This window comes from Phalacrocorax aristotelis, chromosome 3 (assembly GCF_949628215.1).
Source record: "Phalacrocorax aristotelis chromosome 3, bGulAri2.1, whole genome shotgun sequence".
Taxonomy (NCBI): domain Eukaryota; kingdom Metazoa; phylum Chordata; class Aves; order Suliformes; family Phalacrocoracidae; genus Phalacrocorax; species Phalacrocorax aristotelis.
Window position 1 is genome coordinate 8708804 of NC_134278.1, and position 26205 is coordinate 8735008.

Here is a 26205-nt window from a genome sequence, read left to right on the forward strand (position 1 = left end):
CACCAGCAGAGGCTCAGGTACTCACCCAGCTGCCTTCGTTTCTCAGCGAGAACATCAGGGAACGGAGCTGAGGTATCGAACCGAGGTCCCGGCTGCGACACTTGCTGCTCCAGGACACCAGGGACATCAGCGCACGACACTGGGTTCGAGCACAGAAGCCCCACTTTAGCCTGAGCAGAACCTCCTCTGCTAACACGGTCGGCATGCAGATCAACCCCAAATCAGAGCAAAGCTACAAAAGCAAAATCATCTCACAACGGAGGAAAACGCGCAACATCAGGAACAACGCGGCAGCACGTACTACAGAGAACATGCACTAAGCGATGCACGAGGGCTCTCAGAGATCCTGCAGGCATCCCATGGTAGACGCAGATAAATCCAGTTCATCGTAAGTGCTTTTTGTAAGAGGGCAAAAAGAAATATGGGTAATAATGGATAAGCACTTGTCAGACCAGAATCCCAAGGGTGTACAAAGGATGTAACCCTTGTGTACTGGCAAAGCTACTTGAGAATGACCTAATGGCAGATTGCTTGAAAACTAAACATTTATCCTAAATGCAAATGCTGGCCATTGACAGGTTCAGAAGTTGCTCCATATGGCATTTTTATTCCAAATTTCCCATGGATTTCTTTTAATTATCCAAACAGGGCCGTGAATTTCATTCTGGATCAGGGCCTAAAGCATAAGAAATAAAGAGAGGAATGCTTAAGAGGTAAAAGATGTGTACTTTAGGCTCCAATCCCTGCATTAAGTTACTTCCATAAAAGTTCCCTTTTGTTGTATTGGATGCCGACATTTTACATTCAAGCCCTCTGAATTCAGTGTTTCAATTGTAGTACACACTCCGTGGCAGGAAAGTGCATGTTCTCTGCCTACACAGCAGGCACATTAAAAAAAAAGAGAAAAATAAAGAAAACCAAGATAAGCCTGTGAGTGTTGAACAATGCTGCATGATATTACTGATTTATTAACTTAGCTTGATCAATAGGGCTATCATCAAGGGCACATTTAGTTTGCACATAAATTTCACTTTCTAACAAGCACTTTTGTGTGCTCACTTTAGCTTCCATAATCTGATCCGGGTCTCAGGAAGCTTTCTTTAAGGGAGAACAGAGAATTCTTTTTCTAAAAAAGGATCAAAGTATACTCGGTCAACTCTCAAACAAAAGGACAGTCAGTACTGTAGAAACAGCATGCTTACCTCTCACAGCAAAAAGAAAAATAAGCCTATAGGTCCAGATTTATCACTGCCTTAAGTTCATCAACATCAATTGAGCTATTAAATTGTGGCTGCATTTGGCTCATAGCAATTTAAAAATTTCAACTTTCTTTGAGAGTCTTCCATCAGTAAGATGCTAATTTAATGCATAATTTAAACTCCACTGTCCTCTAACTCAGCGTTTGTAAATAATTAAAAAAGAACTAAAAATCCTTTTGCATTTATAAAGGCGCCCCCCTTTTTTCTACTGCAAAACAACAAAGACTTTCTGATCAAGAATTTATTTTTTCTTTAAATCTGAAAGTAAAAGCTGTATAAAAGATGAGGAGAAACTGATTTACAAGATAAAACAATTAGCTCTGGGATATGTACATTAAGACTAATAAATTTCACATCATATTTTAAGGGAGTGGAGGAGGAATCCCAGATATATTAGGCTGTATTCAAATTGTATTGAAATGTTCAATTAAGAGCATCTTATGAAGGTAAGTTATGCAGTCACTAAAATTAAGATGTGAAAAACAGGATTAGAGAGCTGCATCTCTCAAAGAGGCAACACACTTTAATAATCCATCCCCTTTCCTACACGCACGATAACATCTAAAATCTGGCTATTCCTGTAATTGCTCTGGTCTTGTTAAAAATTTGGGTTGTGCAGGAGAAACACAAACGTATTTTACAGTAAAAAATACTAAAATAAGATACTGCATTCCCTTTTAATCCAAAATCAATTATCTCAATGGCTTATATTAAAATCTTTTTTTTTTTTCCAGGCAGACAGATGAAAATGCATTTTAAGACTCAAACAAGCCTGTGCAAAAACAGCTCGAACCCATCAATCTCCCAGTTGGTTCTTAAAAGAAGCTAAGCATTCACCAAGCTGTTCCGACCAGACGTGACTGGCAGATCCTTTTTGGGAATGAGGTCTCAAGATGCAACCCTGCTTCCATTCAGATTCATAGCTTTAATAACACAAGAAGTTCAGTACAGAATCAGGCAGTTGGGCAGTCATTTAATTTGATTTACAATAGAGTGCTAATATATGTTTGTTTTCTCCAATTTTTCCGCTCTGTAGGCTTTATATCAAAGCATTCCTGCTCATTTTGTTTCTGTATCTCCATGCTGCCAGTAGGAAGCTGCCCAGTTCTCCTGTTTTCCTTCAGCAGAACTGATTCGTGGGCTAGCATGAACGCTTCAGCTGCCTCAACCATCATCCTTCTAAAAGATTTATGGCAAACACATCACATACCAAGCTATAAATCTAGCAAATGGCTATTAGACATACTTTTCTGTCCACAGCCACACAATTTAAAGTAAAACAGACAATGGTATAGCTGCGGCTAGTGTTACTAGTAGCTCTGCCAAGATTGTGTTACATTGCCACCCATTCTTTCCAGGCATCTCACTCTCATTTTCGGGGTGTGAATCAGATGAACCTTCAATATTACTCTGCGGCAAATTGTGATGCTAAATAGTCCTTCATCATCCAAGGATAAATGGGTACCATTAAGATTAAGCTCTACTTACACTTCCTTCAACAAGAAATTGCTTTACGTTCCTTTACTTTTTATCCTTTTAAGATGCAATTCTTCTAGGTGTCCGCTTTGGGCCATTGGACTCATTAAGAAGAGGAAACCCAGCAAGGGTGGGGAGTTTGGCCACAGACTTTGTGCTTTTGAAAATCCTGTTACGTGTCTTTTAAAGATAATTTATGCTACTGAAAAAATAAACCCTCCTACTCTCTTTGCTCCCGGGAAGCTAACACAAAGTAAACCACCTCTAAAAATAATCTCCCACTCAAAAAACTTCAGGGTGACAAGGAGAGAGAGAGGGGTTATTGTGAGCCCTAAATAACACAGGTTGGTTCTGTAAGCCATGTAGGGAAGGACAAGCTAAAATTAAATGACCTTTGGTAGGGATACCTCACCTACAACAGCATGTTGTGATCTGATCTTCCTAATTCTCCTCCTCCGCTCTTGCAGGTCATGGTCCTTCAGAAGTTACTATTTCTGCTAGGATGGGTGCAGGGCAGACAGTGCCCTCATAACCCCCCAGGATGAACTGCCAGGGAGACCAGCCTGGGGTCTTTGCAGATAATACCCCTTAAGAGGCAGCGTGTCCCCTGCTGAACTTGCTGTGGCTTTCAGAACAGGCAAAGTGAGTTTCAGATGTTCTTTGTGCAACCATTGCCTCCAGAAAGACAAACAGAGCCTTGGTTTGCTGTAATAAAGCTTCAATTAGAACACAAATCCATAAAGATCTAGCAGTGCAGATCAAAATGGCCAACTTTGGTCACAGGTATTGATCAAAGTGAGAGAAGGGTCAAAACAGGACTGAACACCTACTTTTTTTAAAAAAAAAAAAAATTAAAAACGGGATACCTTCCTTTCCACACAACAGGTAGAGATCAAAATAATCTTTATTGCAAATCCAAAATCCCCTTTCCCACCCATAGCACAGTTTTTGGAGTAACCGGTAGCTTCAGAGAAGCACTGGCTATATGCAAGGCTATCCGGACCTTATTAGAACAATGCACAGACCCTCAACTTGTATTTTACATTTATTGACAATTCTGTGCCAAACCCAAACATGGATGACACGCTGATTCCCTTAAAATCATTGAGTCATTAAGCAAGACCCTCCACTCAACACCGACCCAACACCCCTGCCTCAGAAAGGGTCACAGAGTTGGTGAGATTAAGGCACTTTGAGTGGAGATATGAAGTTGGACTGGATGACCGTTGTAGGTCCCTTCCAACTGAACTACTCCTGCTCTGTTCTGTTGTATTCTACAATTAAATATACATATGTATATATACATATATACACACCTCTCCCCTTGTACTGCTGAAATGTGGATGCTATTAAAATGTTCACCTCTGCTTCTTTCTAAAGGAAGTCCAAACTCCATGCACTGAGGAAGAAAAACAAGAGGTAAAAGCTGACAGACTAGCTGAGGATCTGCTTTTCTAATGCTGCATTTGATTAATTATGTGATTTATTGTCAATGACTGGTTCAATCAATCCTGATCAAATTAACAAAGACAATGATCAGAAATACCAGACTAAAACACAATACAAATGATTTGGTTCCAGGGGATCCAATCAAATGAAACAGGATTAAATTAACCAGTGATCGGATTAAGCAGGAGTTGCTGTATAAAGTCAGAAATGTATCAGTACTTGGGGCCATTTGCTGTGTCCGTAGGCTCTTCCTAGAGCTCTCAATAAACTTCAAACAAAATTGTTTTTCCTAGGTATCACAAGGGTAATGTGGAGATAATAATGACAATAATAATAACAACAACAACAACAATAATAAAATATTACTATTACTACTACTATTATTATTTCACAGTACCAGAATATCTGGGGCTCTGCCATAGTAGGCACCGTTTAAAGAAAAAATACACCCCCATACACACACGCGCACAGCAGTCTGTGCCAGAAGGAGTTTATAGCCTATGTGCACGACATGGAGATCAAAAGGTGACAGAATATCAGGATACAATCAAAAAGACAGAAAAACCCATTTAATTCTACAATGTTAGCAAAGCGCAAAGATGAAAAAGCTGCTGTTCAACAAGGGAGCATTAATGCAAGTTGCCAGCGATACAGCTGGAAATGTAGTTCTTACCTAAAAATCAAAGTAAATACAAGTATCACAGGAAAAGTACTTCCATTTGCTGTGTACTGACCTAAACATTGAGCAGCCAACAAGGTCCTGGAGCACTGAACAGAGCTGTGCCTTCAAATGTCTTGCGCTCACCCTGGTTCAGCTGGACCCATTAGTAACCAGCTGCAAAGAGACTGTCCAAAGCCCGGCAAAAGAAGGGCTGGGGACATCAGAAGCCAGCTCATTCGGAAGTAAGCAGGAAAACATAAATGCTGAGAGTTAGAGAGTAAAACCAGTCTCAGTTCTTGCCCTTTTTTCCCACTAAGAGCATCCTTTAAAAGATAAACTTGAAGGATGTGGAGAGATATTCCCTAAGGACTTTTAATAAAGCCAGTTTAGGACACTGGCAGACAGTCCTGCTTGTGAACCCTGGCCCCACGTGCTACAGTGGGATGAGGAAGGCCTCTGGACTTGTGGACGTGCGACTCACACGGCAGCAGACCTCAGTAATGCAAGGCAGAGGAAAGCTACACAGCCACCAACCACGCTGTGCGCATCAGGGGCTAAAGCAGAGGCATTTTGCCAGCTTTCCAAAAAAAAAAAAAAAAAAGAGAACAACAAAAAAAAAAAGCAGCGTGCCCACAATCTGGGCAAAGGGCAAATCACACAGGTCAGATCCAAATCAACTGTCCCACCCATCCTGTGTCTCTTACAGAAGCATTCAGGAGTCATACGGGAAGACTCCTTCCCTACCATTTGGCACAGTACCACCTCAATTTCTAGGCATCCGTTGCCCCGTAACTGTAAGCAGACAGCATGCCCGTCCTGCGCAGGGTGTCCATCACCTGATCGCCCTAGGGCTTTTCGTGCATGCAGGAAACAGACCAAGCTAAGTATTTTGGCACGCGATAGCTGCCTCTGGAGCGTGGGTTGCTCTCTGTCCCAAATGAAACCGCTGGAGACGTCACATCAACTCCTGCTGGTCAGCAAGCCTGGGGTTCACCCACGGGATCTGCTTCGTATGGCCATGGCCGTGTGTCCTGTCTTTGCAGTTTGCTATCTGCACCACAGATGTTAATAGCAAAGAACTATTCTTGTGGGACTGAATGTTTGATGAGCTGCTTCATTGACTGAGCTTGAAAAAGTATTTAGAGAAACATTCCTCTCCCTCCCCACAACTTAAAGACTTAATATTTTATCTTTGTTTTCAGCTACCATGGTGAGTATATTTTAAAGCATCAGCTCTTTCCAGCTAAAAGACATTTGGCATTACGAGCAAGAATGCATTATTTTTTCTCTTCTGTCCCCTTAAAGAGTATCTTATTTGTATGTGCAGCCTTTTTCTCATGCTCTGCCTTGCTACATTTTTTCTCCAGTCTCATTGCAATTTTTTTTGTGAGTATTCTCAGTTTCAGTTTCTTACTTTATTTTCTCCATGTCTCATTCTCTCGCCTCACTCTTTCTATCACACTCTCCTAAGTGAAATGAGAACCCAATTATACTCCTGTTAGAACTGAACTTTCAAATCCATCATGTGCTAGGGGGGCTCAAAATTAGGCAAATAAATTCCCTCAACCCTACAAATTAAATTGAGTCTTTGCATATGTTCTTTTAAGAGCACAAAGATGTCAAGTATTCACCCAGCTGTCACAAAATATGATGAGCAGGCACTTTGCATTCATATAGATTTTTGAAATCGTTTGTCAGATTTAACAGAAATGCTAATGGATCCCAAAGTATGTTCTAATCTATCCTAAATATCTGGTTAGTATTTGTATTACAGTAGGCCTTAGAACTGTCAGTTGACGATCTCAACGCATTTCACACACAAAGACAAAGATCATTTGGATGACGTGCAGGTATAATTTTGCGCTGTCTCAAATTTTATCTCATTATTTTAACCAACACCCTCCTTACAGGTATACTCAACTTCGTTTAAGAATAAAAGTACCATCGGCTTGTAAGCATCATTATCTAATGCGTCTGCTATTGAGACCCAGGTCTTAAATTTGCTAAAGCCAGCAACTGCCTCCCAGGTGTGGAGTTTGAAGGGAGAAAAGCTATCATGAAAGTCAGACTTTGCTCATGCTTTGTTTCAGTCAAAGCTCATGATGGAAGTGGGGCTGAGCAAGATCAGCCTCAGCATGTGGATGGGAACTTGCACAGAGCTGCCAATGCTGGCAGGTTGGCCGTGACACAGTGTGCGTGTAACTGGTCTGCGTAGGTCCCAAACATGCAGGATTCGCTGCCCTGGCACTAAACACCTGTACTATATTTCTCATGTGGTCAGTCCAACTCATTCTCTATGTACTACCCTGGCTGTTTGTCTAAAAACCTATTAGGGCACCGCTTAAAGCAGGAGGGCAGCAGATCCTGGCTGTCAGTGATAATCCACTGCCAAAATCAATACCGTTGGCAGGCTTGCTTCATGGATATTTATGATCAAAGAGCACATTTTCCAAGAATGTATTGTTAGTCCCATTGTCTTGGCCCAATTTCAACTCCAGTAAGTACTTTTCTGCCTGCCTAATACTGCCCTGCCGCTCTGAGGAGATGCAGGAGCCCTCTCATCCAGTCCCAGGTTGCCTCACGGCATCACGGCCACATTCAGCACCAAACCCAGACACACTTCAGCAGTAGACACAGCTTTCCCTGTATATCTGTACACAGCAGTTACCACGTAAGCAGCTTTGTGATTCTTAAAAAGGTGAAAAGTGTATGATATTGTTGTTGCTGTTATTTAAAAAATGATTTATCTGCCTCTGGAACTAGCAAACTTGAGAGATCTTTTAATTTCCTTCTCTTTCATGAGGAAATTTGTGCATTTAAATTATTTACCAAAGGTTGAGCTAGGTAGGTCTCAGTTTGTATTTTTTTTTTTTATTTCACTAATAAAAGTAAAATATCTATAAAATGTGACTGTCTACAGCTTTTCAGTACCCAGCTTCAGGGAGTTCAAGCCCTTTCAGATCTAGCCGGGAGAGCTAACTCCACCGGCAAACTAAAAATCTGCTTTTCTCAGTGGAATAAAACTGCTGTTTACAGCTGTATAGGGCATAAAATGGGAGGTTTTAAACTTGTGACATTTCCATGTCTGGAAAAGCTGTCACATGCCCAGCACAGCATCTTACCTCGAGCTGTAAGCCCAGGGGCATTAGTAGCATTAGCCCAACTGTAAGAGTACCAGAGGGAAAGAATGGTGTAGGTAAAGCACTTTAAAAACCTCCCAAAATCTTTCCTACATTCAGAAAACAGAAGTTTCCCCAATGGGAAGGAACTCCTATTTCCAGCTGTACGTGCTTGCAATCTTGCATCTCAAAAACTTCTCGGTAGTGCTCAACTGACTGTTTCCTGCCCGTTGGAAATTCTGGCTTGCATTATTTTGGGAGAGATCTCTGAATGCACAAGGTGAGAGAAAGCACTGGTTTTTTAATTACTTTAGTCTTAAAGACTACGCAACAGTTGGAAGCTTCTCTGAGCCAGAAACTGGTCGAATCAATCCTGTAAACATGGTTTAGTGGGCAAAGGAAGATGTGCTAAATACAAGCCATTGTGAGATGCCTTCGTCCGCATTCCCTGCACTCCTCCTGCTTCCCAGAGGGATCATTTGGAGTTTTTCAACAGCTGCAATTTTAAATAGACACCATTAAGCATATTTTGTATTAAAATGTAAAAGAATGCCAAACAAAACAAGCCCAGAAAAAAAATGAACCAGAGAAGTATGCATATGGGAGAGACTAATAAAGTATGAGTGCACAAAGGTATTTTGGAGCATTTGCATGCATCAGAGGGAGTGGAGAGGAGGTGAGCGGAAGATGAGAAAATACGAGAAGAGACACAAAGTGACAGAAAAAAGCACCAGTTTGGGAAGAAAGAAGCAGGCAGGGAAAAAAGACTGCCTTGCAGATAAGCAAAGACTCTGTGTACAACATGGGGGGAATTTTTAAACGCTAGGCTTTTACCTACTAACATCAATAGGTTATTATAACTAACTGGGTAAGATCTAGGGGCAGCAGTTAAACGCTGTAATACAGGTACCTAATTTAGGTGTCATGCCTATTTCTCTCCGTCGGTTCTGTTAGAAGCTGGAGTCTGGCAGCCCTGGATAACAAGTGGTCTAAATTACTCATCACTCTCTGGAAGGTAGGAGCCATTGTAAACTCTCTGACTATGCCCCCGTGTGCACTGCAGCAGAACCAGAGTGCAAGAGGGAAAAAAAAATATGACAAAGAACATCATCCAGCTACATTACAAGCAGAATAAAGAAATTCAGGAACTCTGTGAAGAGAATGATGACCTAAACCAAAGAAGATGGGATACTGGAAGTTAAATTATCTGTGCAGAAAATTTAATGTAAAAAGATTCAAAAGAAAATACACTCTATGTAGCTGCTGCCTGGTGCATCTAAAGGGAAAAAAAAAAACCAAAAAAACAAAAAAAAACTCAACCCCAACCAAACCCCAAAAACCTAAACTAAACTAAAGAAAAGGGAGTGCATAGGAAGGAGAGAGATTTTTTGTTTTGGAGTATCCAGTTCCTAATTTAATCTTAATCCACTCTGACATTTATCCTCATGGATAATTCAGTATACAAATTTAGGGCAGAAAAAGAATCCATAAAAATAATAAAATAAGAGCTGTTTGCAAGGGCAGTATCAGTAAAAATTGCCCTTGGGTAAAAATAGTTCCTACTGCTTTGTTTCCCGCTCAGCTTCAGGCAATGTACCAAGATCCCAGGAACTACTTTTTTTTTCCCTTGTGCAATCATTTGTGGCTCTCAGCCAGCCTCTGATTATGCTAATTGTATTTGATGGAATTTGTATGTACTCTCCTTCGCTCTTGTCTCATCTGAACATACACAAGATGCATTTTTAATTTTTAACTCTTCAAAAATAAATAAATAACGTAACTTTCTCCCCAAGGTTGTGTAAAAGTCAACCTTATTACTAGTTCTAAACAGCAAATATACAGCCTTTATTACTAACAAAACAAATAACGCTTTCTATATTAATATGTTGCAACAAAGCTTTTAGTTAGTGTGAGAGGAATGTCATAATGTGGGAGTTTGCATAACACAGTCAGATCATGTCACCTAGACACAATTTCGTTTGCATTAAATTAAATCCACCGTCATAGGAAGTGCAACTTTAATAAAAAGATACAGTCAAGTTGGCTAGATCAAGAGCCTACATCATTTTGAGACAGACACTCTAAACAAGAGAGATGGTGAGCTGTCATTAAACCATTCCCAACAGTTAGCAATAAAACCCAGGACTTAGATTCCTGAAAAAATGTTTTTTCTTCTTTTTTCTCTTTCAAAAGTGTTCTTGGCCAAGTAACTAGACATCAAAACCCACTTGATTTTGGTGAGACAAACCCAGATGACCTTAATGGCCTCAATCCAGGTTCCTCGACTGCCTCTGAGGTCCCCAAACGCAGCTGTGACTGTGCTATTTCATACTTCATGGAGATCCTCTGAACCTCTAAATCATTCTTTAATTCTACTAACTCGCAGCTAAAGAGAAATGTAATTGCAAGAGTAAAGGACTTGCTTCCCCTCCTAAATCAAAAGAAGACTGGCTTTTCATTCTCTGTTTAAATGAATTTTAGTGAAAACCGCCCAATGGGCAGCCCCATGCACCACCATTCTGCTCTTCCACAGCTAAAGCCTCCCACCGCCCGTGTCCCTCCCCAGGACGCTCACCTCTCAAAGCACCTCACGGGAGGGACCGTCCATGCTGAACGCCACAGCTGGCAATGCCTCCTAGGGTCAAATTTTTGAGGGTATCCAGGTGTCTTAATAACACAGGTAGGCACCAAAGGGATTTCCAAAAGTGCTGAGGCAGAGAGGGCACTTTATTTCCACCAAAGTCTAGAGAGAAGGAGCGAGGTTGGCCAAATCTGTGAGCCTGAAAATCCAGAGGCACCTAAAGGCTTTTGAAAGCCAGACTTCAGGGGCCTCAGTCACCTCCAAAAATGTGACACGGGCGCATTTGGAAACATGAGCTGCTGTCTGCATTGGAGAGCATCAGCAGAAATAAGGCAGGGTACTCAGGCTGGGCACCTGATTTCCCTGACACAGGGCTCTGAGTCCAGGCCACAGGCTTTACCCACCCTGCAGAGATGCTACGCATGGTACCGGCTCATGCAGCAGCAGGAGGGCTGGACTCGGACCAGCCCCTCCTGTCTGAAACGAAACCGAACTCTTCCAAAAGCACCAGTGGCAACTGAAATGGAGGAAGGTGCAAGGTGCGTGTGCGAGGGAGAGGGACACTGTCCATTTGTGTAAGGGACAGAAAGCCCCTTCTTTGGTCATGCAGGTCCTGTTTAGATGCACAGCAGCCTCCCTTTTGAAAGGCGAGAGGTTTCTTAGCAAAGCACTGAAGAGGAAAAGCAGACCAGGCTGCCTAGTCCTGTGCCATTACAGCCAGAGTGGGTTTTGGGCACGATCCCTTCCACCGCCTAGCCCCAACACATGCGCACGCACACATGCTTTGGTGGTGACATCTAAAGGAGGCAACAGTGAGCCATGACCCTGTACTCACTGCTACTCATACTAGAGCTTTCTCCAAATGTGTTTTAATTTTTTTCCAGGCATCTGAACTGCCTGCACAAATTATTGGTGTAAGTATTAGACCTGGAAGCTGGGACCCCTGCCACCCACTATTTTGGATCCTGATAGGAGCAGTCAGCCGTTCTGAGACAGGCTCTTTCCACTGTTTGATGGGAGTTAGGGCTCTCTGCACGGGAGTGCAGACGAGAAGATGCTGCTTGCCATGTGAATCTATCCACAGGGGGAATTGGATCTTTTCCTCAGCCTCTGTTTCTTCATACTCCACCCTCGTGCAATGAACTGACTGCAAACCGCTCCTCTTTCAAGGGTGGCCGCGCGCCACTGGTAAAATGTATATAATTTATTTGGAGAACAGTCTAGAGGTAACTTTATTTAAAAAAAAAGGGAAAAAAAGATTTTCCAAAGCTCTTGGCATCCCTGACATACTCCTAAAACACAATACTACAGGAGTTACAAAACATATATCATCCGTAATAACAGAAACACTTCTCTCCACCTCATGTCTGCTACTACCTGAATTCTTTGTGATTCTTCAGGCACAGTTGTTAAATACATGCAAATTTTAATTAAGGGAAAACTTGGATGAATACTAGATAAAATTATTTGTTGTATAGTATATTTGAAAAGCAATGCATCATTCTAATAGATTATTCAATGGATATTTGCAACCTCCTATAGAAGTGTTTAGGTAATGCAAAAGAAAGATTAATTGAATAATTTATTTGATGGACAACAGCATTATTCATCAAATACATTATTCAACTAACAGTATTTAACCAGTACTAATTAAAAGCAGAGAAGGAATTGCTTTCACGTACGACTCGTTCAGAACCCAGTTTTGGCTCCATTAAGAAAACGGACTCTGCAGGGGAATGTCTCGGTGCAAATGCAGATGGTACAGATATTCTCCGTGCTACAGGAGCCATATCCTGCATCACAGTGTCCTTGACCAAATATATCTGCATGATCGTGGTAGGATTTGCACCTCTTAATGAATTGCTTGCCTGTACGGGGGCTGGATTTGAGCATCCTCAACTGTGGAGGTTATTTTAGCACATGAAATAGATTAAATGAGTATATTTAATTTGTAACCCACAGAGCGGATCCAACTCACTAACTGCTCCAACAACAGTCTTAACTTCCAGATATGAAAAAGAAATAATCTGGCGTCTTCTTTGCTACTTGGTTTCCCAAGTGTTTTGCAAACCCTCTTCCATCCCATGACTAACACCCGTCATTACTGGAGAAACCGTACAAGGAGCAGCTGAAGTCCCTCAGTTTGTTCAGCCTGGAGAAGAGGAGGCCGAGGGCAGCCCTCATGGCGCTCTGCAGCTCCCACCCAAGGGCAGGAGGAGGGGCAGGTGCTGATCTCTCCTCTCTGGTGACCAACGCCAGGGCCCGAGGGAATGGCAGGGAGATGTGCCAGGGGAGGGTTAGGTTGGGTATTAGGGAAAGGTTCTTCCCCCTGAGGGTGGTGGAGCCCTGGAACAGGCTCCCCAGGGAGGCATCATGGCGCCAGCCCGGCGATATTCAAGAAGCACTTGGACAAGGCCCTCAGAGACACGGTGTGAATTTGGGGCTGTCCTGTGCAGGGACAGGAGCTGGACTTGATGATCCTTGTGGGTCCCCTCCAACTCAGGGCATTCTATGAATCTACGATTCTAAAGGTACAACTGTTTCCTTACCCAGCCTGGTGACACACCATGCTTATGTCCCATCATGTTGCAGGACCATGTGTGCAAGCCAAAGAACATTAGAAGCCTTACTTACACAAGCTGTCCTGCCATCAGGCATGCACCCAGCAGAAGCTATGCAGCCTTTGCCCTGTGAGTGGGACACCACTGGGACAAGCCAGAGAAGCCACCCGTGCTTCAGACACATCAGCTTCTTATGCTACATTAGCACAAACATTTTAACATTTTTTATTTAGCAAGGGACAGTGAAGAACATTAGGCTTTAAGAGCAAAAGTTTGACAACAGATGAGTCCAATTCATTGAGGTAAAAGGCAAAGATCATATCTTAAGTAATGACCTTCTAGCAGCACACAGGAGTGGAGAAATGCTCATTATCAGACGGTGTCATACAGCTCACCCAGTCACCCTTCCCACAGATGGGAAAACCACCATCAGAGTAAAACCAGCCTCATGATTGTGGCAGAGGCATATTTAACATAGCCTGCACATGACAAAGAATAAATATCCTGCTAGGACTTTATAGACATAATAAACCCTTGTTAAGTTCCCGTCAAACATACCGTGGAAAAGGCAGCCGTAACGGTTAGCAAATAAAGACCCTCTTAAAGTTTAGGAAGCTTTTAAAAATATTTTACTATTTAACCAAGAATGTCTCCCATATTTTGAGGGGTTTCTAAGATAATTTTCATGGTATGAAGTTCCAAACAGTAAAAGAAGAGTTTGGATCACACTGACTAAGTATTAACTGAAACTATTTTGCTAGTTTAATTTACGTTACTATTTTAAGAAGAGTTTCTTTTAATGATTCAAGACACATTTCCACTCTAATCCCCTACTCCCGTTTGGAAAGAAACAGATGACTGTGATGAAATGCGATGCAGATGATAAATTCATGCCACCACTCGAAAAGTGGCAAATGACACTTACTGGTCTCTCAGTTCCCATTTCATGATTGATATAGAACTATAAACAAGAAAATAAGTACTGTTAAAAATCTTTCTATACAGCGGCAAGTAGGGTTTTAATGGTGGTTTGCCTGTGCTTATTAACAAGCCATGGCAGTTGCTGCACACTTATCAGTAACCGCGTAAGAGCTCAGCCTACTGTAGAAGTCTATGTACTTTCAATTTTAGAGCATAACCATCATACGCTCCACAAACCAATGAAATTTCTAATAATACAAACCAATGATGTGTTAAATTGAGACACTTCTAGCTTGAATGCCAAAAACTTCACTATGATTTAAAGGATCTGTGCTTACCTTTCTCTATCAAATTACTGTTAATTTGCTACTACTGGAGCAATTTACAGAAAGAAAAAAAAGGTAATATTTTATTTAATTTCTAATACAAATCCTGGTCATTTCAAATATACACTCAAAGGCCATTTATTGTACAAAATGCAATATAGTAATTCAAGAGGAGTAAGAGATGGCATGAGAAGTGTTGAGGGGGAGCAGGCAAAAAGAAATCAGTCTCAAAAATATCTGCATTTAGAAAGAAGTGGCCATCCTCACTTCTCCCCTTAGAAGAGACAGAGGCATTAACAAAATTTTAGGTCATATATGTTTGCCTACTTTAACTGTACCAAGCATTACTTATTTCATTTATTATTTATTGCATGGTCTTGCTACTCTGCTGGTTATCATCATCCTGCAGCTTTACACAGAATCTGTATCAAACAACATGAGAATGTCCTACAAATGTGTTTTTTTTTTTTCTAAATGTGCCTTCCACCTTATTTCACCCCAACTCAAGACGGCACCTAACCATTTATTTATGACTCTGCACTTTATACCAAAATCAGACATACAGCAAGTATTTTTTTCTCAGTATCCTGTTCCCACTTTCTACTCAGATACAATGATAAATTGTAATGACCTTGCATGAATCACACTGACGTCACGCGGTCTAGTCTGTGGAATAATTATGAAAGCACCTTTCGTTCTCTGTCTCCAGGGGCTCTCTAACAGTCCCTTAAAATCTTTGCCACATCCTTCCATTCTCCAACAGGCTTCTAGGCAAATACAAAGTCACAGCTTGAAAGAGAATGGAAACTCTTCAGGGTGAATTCAGGCACCTGTAATAAAGAACATTTAAAACTGGCTCTGATATTAAACTATTGCTTAGCCAGGTTGGATGTGGCCTTCAGCAAATCAGGATACACTGAAACCATTATAATTCTTTTTGCAGCAGTTACACTGCTAAGCAATTTGAGAAATTTCAAGCTTTGCTACTAGACAACAGCGGAGCAGAGCTCAGGTCAAACCGATTCCTAGTATAAACTTAGTAAAACGCAGCAGCTCTACCAAGTACAGATCTGCTCCACAGAGTTCAGGTACAAGGTTAGAAATGGATAAGTTAATTGTCCAACATCAGGACCTGCAGCAAATGCAGTTGCAACAATTAAATGTTAACTTTATATGCCAGGGGAAAGCAGGAAAGATACCTCACCCACCAGTATCTCCTACTGACCTTCAGTTGGCTGGATATCATCATGCTCAGACTACCTCATCTGTGCCGAATTCAGTGCAGAGTGGAGGAAAAGGTTAACCAGACGAAGAACTCAGACCTCATTTGTGAGTAGAAGGTGCTAACCACCTGGTTTGCCTTATGGACATGGTGTTTAACAACCTGCCCTGGAACACTGTTTGCTCCATCTATCCTTGGTCCAACACTCATCCCCTGCACTACTGGAAACCCCATTAAAGCAGCACAGTTTAATGCAAGAAGGTATCTGCAGGCACTGTGACCCTAGACACAAAATGGGCACAGAAGAGACTTTAAAAGGGCACATGCATTGTCCGAAAGTCAGCGTTAAGACCGTAACATTGAAATGATAAGCTGGACTACTGGAGCTGTTTTTAAATAACTTCTGTCCTGTGGTTTAAAAAACCACATAGAATTGTTTAGGCTGGAAAATACCTCCAAGATCAAGTCCAACTGTTAACCTAACACTGCCAAGTCCACCACTAAACCATGTCTCTAAGCATCACATCTACATATCTTTTAAATACCTCCAGGGATCATGACTCAACCACTTCCCTGGGCAGCCTGTTCCAATGCTTGACAACTCTTTCAGTGAAGAGATTTTTCCTAATATCCAATTTAAACCTCCTCTGGTGCAACTTGAGACCATTTCCTCTTTTCTATCGCTTGTCACTACGGAGAAGTGACCAACCCCCACCTCACTACAACCTCCTTTCAGGCAGTTGCAGAAAGCCATAAGGTCTCCCGTCAGCCTCTTCTCCAGGCTAAACACTCCCAGCTCCCTCAGCCACTCCTCGTCAGACCTGCTCTCCAGACCCTTCACCACCTTCGTTGCTCTTCTCTGGACACGCTCCAGCACCTCAATGTCCTTCTTGTCCTGAGGGGCCCAAAACTGAACACAAAATTCAAGCTGTGGCCTCACCAGTGCCAAGTACAGGGGCACCATCCCTGCCCTGCTCCTGCTGCCCACGCTATTCCTGACACAAGCCCGGATGCTGTTGGCCTTCTTGGCCAACTGGGCACTGCTGGTTCATGCTCAGCCGGCTGTCGACCAGCACCCCCAGGTCCTTCTCTGCTGGGCAGCTCTCCAGCCACTCTGCCCCAGGCCTGCAGCGTTGCAAGGGGTTGTGACCCAAGTGCTGGACCTGGCACTTGGCCTTGTTAAACCTCATACAATTGACCTCGGCTCATCGATCCAGCCTGTCCAGGTCCCTCTGTAGAGCCTTCCTACCCTCGAGGAGATCAACGTTCCTGCCCAACTTGGTGCTGTCCGAAAACTTAATGAGAGTACAGTTGATCCCCTTGTCCAGATCTTTGATAAAGATGGCAAACAGATCTGGAATCATCAAAACATAATTTAAGTAGGAAGGGCCATCTAGAGGCTGTCAGGTCCAACCCTCTGCTCAAAGTAGGGCCAACTTCAAAGTCAGAGCAGGTTGCTCGGGGCTTTGCCCAGTTGAGTCTGAAATATATCCAAGGATGGAGACACTACACCTTCTCTAGGCAACTTTTTCAATGTTTGACCACCTCATTTTGTTCTTAATATCGAATTGGAATTGCCCATGCTGCAGCTTGTGTCTCTTGCCTCTTCTGCTGTGCTCTTGTGAGGAGAGTCAGGCTCTGACTGCCGTTTACTCTCCTCCAGGTAGCGGTACAGAGTAAGAAGAGCTTTCTCTTGTTAAGGCTGAACAAAACCCAGCTCTCCGAGCTCTTCCTCCTATGCTATGTGCCCTACCTCCCTAAAGGATTTAGTGGCCTTTCACTGGACTCGCTCTGGTATGTCTGTATGTTTCTTGTACTGTTCTACCCAAAACTAGACACATGAGGAAGACTCACTTTGCTGGACTTGCTGGCTACACTCCCACTACTGAATACAGCCAATATGCAGTTCACTTCCATTTCCTGAGGACCACACTGATGGCTTGACATTCCATTTGTCCTCAGGTCTGTTTCTGTAGAGCTGACCCCTGAGCAGCCCCCAAGAACCAGTCACTGGTTTCATGCCATGATCACAACCCTTCAAGACTAGTAGTCTGGTCAATTTTCCACCCACCTTACAGTATACCTATCCAAAACACATCTCCATTCTGGAAATGCAGCTCCAGTTTGCATACAAGGGTACTATGGGAGACTGTCAAAAGCCTTGCTGAGGTGAAAGTGAATGACTTCCACTGCTCTTGCTTTGTCTGGTCCCATGGACTTGCATATGTCCAGGTGACTAAGTGGTCTCTAGGTCAATCTTCTTCTACCATTGGTAATACTTCAGTCCCCCAAACTCTGCCACTAGGAAGGGAGCCAGGGAGACCAGACCATCCTTGGATGACAATGCTAAGCTGCTCTGCTACTCATGCTCCTCATACTACCTCGCATTGCAAGAGTATGTCCTTGTGTGAGAGTTTCTTGGGGAAAATTTTAAGATAAGGTTAGGCCTGATAAGCTCCCTGATTCCTAAGGACATAACGCCTATCTATAAAGGTAAAAAATACTGGTGTTTGTACCTAAAGAAAGGCACTACCATCTGCCGTCTCTGAAGAGAAATAAGCTCTATGGGATACACATGACCTCAATTCTTTCAGCGAATCATTTCAGCATAAGGTAAATTGGTGAAAGCTCCTTGTCACTTGGAGATGTCTATGCCATAGGAAATGTGGGGCCTGAGGCATAAAGATACCATATGCTTTTCATCAATACTGTGCCGTTCCTTTGGCAACAGTAAGGCCCATCCCAATGGGACACACACCTGTGTCTGTACACGGAAATGAACCTTGATAAAACTACACTACTCTACAGCACCTCTTCCTTCTTTCTCAATGACAAACCTGCAACTACTGAAGCATCCATTTATGACCGATTTCTCACCACTGGACACAATGGTTGTGCTGCCTGTATTGCATCTGCCAACTGCCAAGTCTTTCTTTGGAAATGTAAAGAAACAGAGGAGAAGCCAAAACAAGTCATCTGCTGAAAAACTCTTACTGTAGCTAGGATTTTCTTATTTGTCTTGTTTTAATTGAACACCGACAAATAACTTTGACTTCTTACAGAAAGGGAGGTGATGTCAATTGCCGACTGAACTATGATGCAACAGGTTTAACTTCATGCTCTACGTCCAGTTAAATGCTGAGATTTTCCACAAGCTTCAACTCTTCAGATGTCAATGTTTGTGTTTTGACACACATTATTACAGATGAAAGTTTAGTCACAAATGTGTAAACTTCTAAATGGTTTTAGTTATGTTATAAACTACAAAATTTACCACTACAAAAGCTTCTCTTATAAAAATAGTATCAATGAAAATGCTGAGAAACAAACTGGTAGTTACAATACAATTCAACATTTCTTTCAAATTTTTAAAAACTTAAAACTTCTTTTCATTCCCAAGGAACTTTTCATCCATCACATACCCCGAGAAATTTCAAAGTCACTTTGAAATAAGATCAGCCACATGTATAAAAAATATAAAATCTTAACGTTCTTTGAAAGAGGAAAGAAAAGTCCTTATTTCCAATGTCTTTTTATGTATTATCTTTTTTTTACCCCCTCTAAAGAAAGCTACTGAGGAACATGGGTGTATTCCTCAGCAGTGATGCCTGTACTGTAGAAGAGAGAGAAAACATCCAACACTTAAGCAGAAATACCCTGATATTTTTTTGAATGTCTTTCCCACTACTTCAGTGAAATACATTTCCCCCCATTCAAAACAGTAAGTTGCGTTATAGCAGGTCTTGCTCCCTGCACACAACCACCCAGTTGCCCTGATATCCCTCTGCTCCTCCCATCCCACTTCCTTAATGGGCTGTGAAAATGAGACTGGGGAGACTTGGATGTGTGTGGGGGTCAGTTCACTGGTCTAATTTGTTTGAAAAAGATTCCAAGAAACATATTCTCTGAACCATTCTGGGAGCCCAACCTCTGTGCTCAGTTGAGGCTGTCCCTGGGGACGTGGCCTCTGAGGACCTGTGCACAGGGGGAAGCTCAGGCTCAGAGCAGGGAGCCGGCACTGATGCGGTATTCCAGGTTGCTTCGTTGTGGTCTGTTTGGAGATGCTGAGCCTTCCTAAAGCTCATCAGCCTTCTGTCCCCTGCCAGCCTGATTGCGGGAACCATCTCAGAAAATGACCTGGAGCTGCATCTTCTCTTGTTTTCTCATGGAGGTGAAAGAAGTTTGGATACAGCACAAGTTCATAAATAACTTTAAGCTGCCTTTGAAGTAACCAGTCCTTATTAAATGTGTTTGGTCTAAAAGGTGATCACAGAGAAGGCTAACACCAGCTCTGAACTATTGATGTACATAAATTATTTTTGATCTTAATGACCATAAATACAAACTATCTTCTGATCCACTTTCTCCTTTTACACTGCCCTGTCCTCATCATCATCACCACTTTAGTCTCTCTGGATACTTTCCTTACCTTGATAAGAAGCTCCTGAGCTCTGCTTCTTCCCTGTCTTTAATATCAGTGTCCACTGACTGCCCCATCTTGTCAATATGTTTATGGAGAATTTTTGAAGAATATATGCAAATCTGTTTTTTGGACACATTGCTTGAGTACTTTCCCTCCACTCACTTTGCCACACACCCCCCAGTTATCACTCCATTTGTGCATAAATCAGGTTCAACACTTGCATTGTAGACTCCTCTGCACCACAACAGCACTGAGCTCAATTTTCAGCTTCGTGGCATCATGCTGTCCTTTAGCAGGATGCAGGACAAGATGAAGATCGGTAGCCTAGTTCATCTATATCAAACATGTCTTGGGCAGCAGTTACTACTCGTGTACTCATCACAGAGACAAGCACGATTTACACAAGGTAGACCTCACCTGAGTGACCACCATCAAACTGCATTTCCTTTGTCCCCACAGACATTAAGGCTACATCCGTAACAGTTTACCAAGTGCCAACTTTTGCAGTGCAGCTGGGAACCATTTAGGAGCTTGTCAGTTGGGTCAAGACAAAATTGTACCAAGAACCATTTACACAACTGAGCGTTACTGGGTGTCAGGGACCCTGACCATGCCTGTTCACTGACACCGCTTAACTTAACGGTACACATGCAGCCTGTGCTTACTAAAGGGGTACCTTTGCAATGGGGCAGCTCTAGTCTCTATACACAGTTTTTACCATGAGATTGTTTTTTCTACAACAGGTACTCAATTGCAGCATCACTGGCATTCTCCAAAATGTTACCTCTCAAAATGTTATCTGCTGTTAAATTCTAAAAATGCTCAAAATAATATCTGGTTTGTAGAAGTTCAGCTTGATTTATGGACTCTGAAAAGACAATGTGTAGACTTACAGCTGTCTGAAGTGCCAAAAAAAAAACCAAAAAACCTTGAGACAAACACATCCGCGGATTGTCATTAAAGTCCTAACAAGTGAAAAGATGGTAGTGCCAGCACATCTGAGGCCAGGGGAGACTCGAAGGAAATACCTTGTGAGCACAAGGACCGTTCAAACTCTCTGGAACAACCACAGTGCTGAAGGAGCTAAAAGAGTTTTATTATAAGCAGCTAAAGACTTATTGCACTGAGCTTGACAATGCCTTCCTAAGCTGAAATGACAGAAGGGCAGATAGTTTATGCAGTGTGCAACTGAAGACTAATTCCATGCACCACATTCTTCCCTGTAGCCATTTCAATGACTTCAAGGGAGCTATTTTGCCAAAGGTATTATGAGAATATTTTTATTTCAATAAAATGGCTACTTTGCCGGAATTAATTCCGACAGATGTTTTAGCAATTACAAAATCACTTAACTAATTATCTCAAATACCTTTTTGGTCATCTCCAGTACGATAAACACCTCAAACTAAATTATACCGAGTAAACTGCAGTGGGATTGTACAAAACCTTGGCTTTGGGAGAGACAGGATGGAAATTAGTGCTTGGCACTTAATGCCATCAGCATTATAATGATTCAGCTAGAGTATATATAATTTTGTTGCTGACCTTACATTATTATATAATTAAGGTAATTTAAGTAATTACTTGCTAAAAAGACTAATTTTGTTCATCAACATAAAGACTCTCAAAGCACAGCAATATGAGGGAATTAGATTCCAATACAGCAATTTGGGGAGAATTAGAACCTCCGGTGAATAAAGTGAAAGAGGAGAAAGGAGTAAAGTGGATGAAAGGACAGTAAAAGTTCATGAAACCTGGTTACTACTCTCTGTTCTGTTACAGACACCCCCCTGAAACAACCCAATACTCTAAAGATAGTAAGGATTTTCCTGTCACATGTAAAATATTCACTCTGAGACTTCTAAATGTAAACTTATATTTAATAAGTAAAGAAGCTAAAACTCCTTCCCAAGCCAGACAAGCAAAAATCTTTCCTTAGAGATGTCTGTAATCAGTGACTCTTCTGAAGACAGTTTTGCCTCTCCCCTTCAAAATAAGATTATCCAAAAGAACCTAACCAATTAACTCTTTTAATTGAGTACACAGAGTATGCAGCAATCTCAGTTATTTCAAGCCATAAGCTCATCCATAAAAATAGACCACCTCATTCCTGCACAATAATGTAATTTTAAACCACGGAGTTTTCCCTCTGGAGACATGTCTTATTATAAATGATCATATTAAACACTGGTGTCTTTTGCAAACATACCAAGAGTTAAAAGGAAGACTTTGATGTCAAAAGTGTGTTACTTTTCAGAAACTTCAAGACAAGTTTTCTGGATTACTGTCAATTCATTATTTCTTTCAGAGGTGACAACCTGCTTGTTTATCTGTGTTCAGACACTGTGAAAAGTTCTCTGCCTTTAAACTTTACAAAAATGAAATTCCTATAGCAGAAAATAATTTATCCAGGTTTAAACCTTGCTTGAGGTTGTTCCTGATGCCATTTTGAACTGGATGATGACATGTACTTGGTTTTAAGGCAGGAGGAAGATACTGTTACAAGTAATATTTTGTTTGTTTAATAACTAAGAGATTGCTTGAGTATATAACTGAGGAGTTAATTATTTGGCAGACCTATGAAACATGCTCCTTAAAATGTTAAGTTACAAGAAACCTACAGAAGTGTTTAACAGAAGAAGCTATGCTTGAAGAGACTATTTTAGTACTTCAAGCAAGTGTGCCATATTAATAATATAAACTTTCAAAGTACTTTATCTATAAAGCTAGAAGACTTTCATATATACAATCTATATTTTTAATGCAAGTGAAAGAACTCTCCATAATCTTCGAGAAGTCACGGAGAACGGGGGACGTCCCAGAGGACTGGAGGAAGGCAAATGTTACCCCTATCTACAAGAAGGGTTCGAGGGAGGCTCTGGGTAACTACAGGCCCATCAGCCTTACTTCAATCCCTGGGGAAGTTATGGAACGAATCCTCCTGGGGGCCATCACAAGTCAAATGAAGCACATGATTGGGAAAAGCCAACATGCCTTCACTGAAGGCAGATCGTGCTTGACAAACCTGGTGGCCTTCTATGACAAAGTGACTTGCCTGGTTGACATGGGATGGGCAGTGGACATTGTTTACCTGGACTTCTCCAAGGCCTTCGATACGGTCCCCCATAGTCTCCTCCTGGAGAAATTAATGCATTATGGCCTAGACAAGTGGTCTGTGCAGTGGGTGGGGAACTGGCTGACAGGCCACAACCAAAGGGTGGTGGTAAATAGCTCCTTTTCCAAGTGGCAACCTGTCACTAGTGGAGTCCCCCAGGGATCGATATTGGGCCCAGTGTTATTCAACATCTTTATAAGTGGTCTGGATACCACCATCAAGTGTAGCCTGATGAAGTTTGCTGATGTCACCAAACTGAGTGGGGAAGTAGGCACTCCAGAAGGGAGAGCTGCTCTGCAGGAAGATCTGGATAGGCCGGAAGAGTGGGCCAGCAAGAACAAGTTCAACAAGGAGATGTGTAAGGTCATGCACCTGGGAAAAGATAATCCAGTAGTGCAGCAGAGTCTGGGATCCACCTGGTTGGAGAGTAGCTCTGTGGAAAGGGACCTGGGGGTGCTGGTAGACAGAAAGCTCAACATGAGTGAGTGTGCTGCTGCGGCCAAGAAGGCCAACAGGACGCTGGGTTGCATCAAAAAGGGCATCACCAGCAGAGAGAAAGAAGTCATTATCCTGCTCTACTCAGTGCTTGTCAGGCCACACCTGGAGTCCTGTGTGCAGTTCTGGTCCCCGCACTACAAAAAGCATGTGGACAGGCTGGAAGGGGTCCAGAGAAGAGCCATCAGGATGATCAAAGGACTGGGAAGCTGCCATATGAGGATAGGCTGGGAGAACTGGGTTTGTTCAGCCTGGAGAAAAGGAGGCTTAGAGGGGATCTCATCACCGTGTACCAGTACTTCAGGGATAGCTACAAAGAAGATGGAGACTCCCTTTTTACATGGAGTCACATGGAGAGGACAAGGGGGAGTGGACACACGTTGCTCTTGGGGATATTCCGATTGGACACCAGAGGGAGGTTTTTCACACTGAGGACAGTCACCATTGGAATAATCTCCCCAGGGAAGTGGTTGACTCGGCCACATTGGACGCCTTCAAGAGTCGTCCGGACAGGGTGCTGGGCCACCTTGTTTAGACTCTGCTCTTCCTGGAAAGGTTGGACTAGATGATCCCTGAGGTCCCTTCCAACCTGGGATTCTCTAATTCTGTGAACTTTCAAGCACTCGTAAGAATGTCAAGCTTAAGAGCTTACAGGACTGCAATAATATTGCGAAGAATACAGGTTTTCCAAAATAAAATTTCAAGGGCATTACAGAACCTGATGCATTAAGAATGGGAAGTACTGCCAAATTCAAAAACATCACTGCAAGCAGAGAAACTCCCACTGATCGTATATATAAGAGAGACAAAGCAAAAGGAGGATCCCCAAAGAGCCCCCAGAGAATCGACAGCATTTTGGAAATAAGCTGTCACCCAGACTCCAGCATAAAGGGGTGGGGGAAATTACGTCAACGGCACTTGCAGAGGTTTACTTGTTATTGATGTTGGTTTTATTTGAACATTGAAATGTTGTTGTAACTTGGGTTTCATTAAAAGCTCATTCCATTAAACCCCAAACAGCTAGACACCATAAGCCGACTAAGGTAAGACAGAGTCTGTGAGGGATTTAACTTGAATTTAAGATGCTTAATTTTCATTAAACTTTCTGGCTCAAATTATTCTTTAAACAAACTGGAGGTTAAATGACACTGAGATTTTAAGTGAATACTTTCAGAGCTGCTTCATCAAGTAATTGAATTAAAGCTTTCCTCCAGTTAAAAAGCATCCTGGGATTTACTTTTGTCTTCTTGCAAACATTTTTAGTTTTGCTAGGTCAAAAAAAAATACTCACCTTTCTAAATAGACTTGTCATTAGAACTAGCTGGATTATCTATGATAATTATCTGTGCTCCTTGTTAGGATTTAATACCACTTGCCTCCATAATAAAAGTAGGAATGATTTACACAGATGATGCAGTTTGCATCTTCCCCAGGGAATAACAGAACTAACGTGGAGTTTTATTTGTTGACACCATTTTTTATATGAAGAAAGAAAAAACAGATTTGTGATAAATAACTTCCATTTCCTTGGTTGCTTACTTTTGTCAGGTTTTCCTCCAGGGCATGGTAAGAATCTTTACAGTATGACACTAATAGGACCATCACATCCCTGAAATTGCATTGCATAAGCAATTACATGTAATTCAGTTCATGGTTTCCTCAGAGGCCTCCTCAAAGGCTACATTATTTGGTTCCTGACACTAAAATATTTTCTCCTTCATATCTACCAACACTAAAAAGGGTAAGAGGAGACTTCATCAAAGCCTAGTGCTTCCCTACAGTGGGAAAACCCTTCTCGTTCTTTAACATAACGGACAAAGACTAAGGGGATCCAGTTGCTGGGAGCTGCAGAAAGGGACATTCAAATGGGAAATAAGGTGAAGGCTTTGACATTAGTTAACCACTAGAACACACTGTCAAGGATCAAGGAGGATTGCCCATCATGAATCAAACTAAGGATGAAGGGGATTTTCAAGACATGTTCTTGATCCATCATAAAGTATGGGATCTGTTCCAGGATCACTGGGTGAAACTCTATGGCTTTTCAGAAGGTAATCACAGGCATCATCTGCAGCCTTAAACTATACAGATTCATGGAGGAAAAAAATCTCTTATGTGTTGGCCAAGGTGGTTATGATGAAATAAAATGTGTCACATAAAAAAGAAAGGCTACAGAGATATTAAGTGGTAAAAGGAAAAAACTGCTAATAAACAGCATTGACTGGCTTGAAGAGGGTTCATCTCCAAGTGGTTTGAATTGGAAAAAGTGGTGGATAAATTTGGCTTTGGGCTAATAAAGTACAGTGGAAAGTTGTGATAGGTCTGAGGTGTAAAAAGCTTGGAGAGCTGTATTTTAGCAATGGAATACTGAGGGATGAACTTCTGCTGTGGAAATGGGACTTTTTCCTTTCACCTACAAATAATTTTCAGCAATTTTAACATCTATGTGAAATAGAGCTTATTTTATTTTCCATAAGCTAGAGAAGAAAATCTATTTGTTTTTATTGTCTGATTGTGAAATAGCATTACTCATGTATTCCCCTGTGTGTCAGTGCCAACATCTAAGGAACACGCAAACCTCCCAGAACCTGTCTGAA

At 41.9% G+C, this 26205-nt stretch overlaps 1 protein-coding gene across 5 annotated transcripts in view; it reads right to left on the reverse strand.

Annotated features, from left to right (window-relative positions):
• KLHL29 (kelch like family member 29) overlaps positions 1–26205 on the reverse strand; it is a 416272-nt gene that overhangs the window by 152554 nt on the left and 237513 nt on the right. For 4 of the 5 annotated variants that reach the window (XM_075086713.1, XM_075086708.1, XM_075086709.1 and 1 more), the window contains exon 4: positions 26–139. The exons of the other annotated variant lie outside the window; for it this stretch is intronic. In XM_075086713.1, the coding sequence (XP_074942814.1) occupies positions 26–139 (114 nt within the window). The remainder of the gene's footprint in view (positions 1–25; positions 140–26205) is intronic. 5 annotated transcript variants of the gene reach the window in all.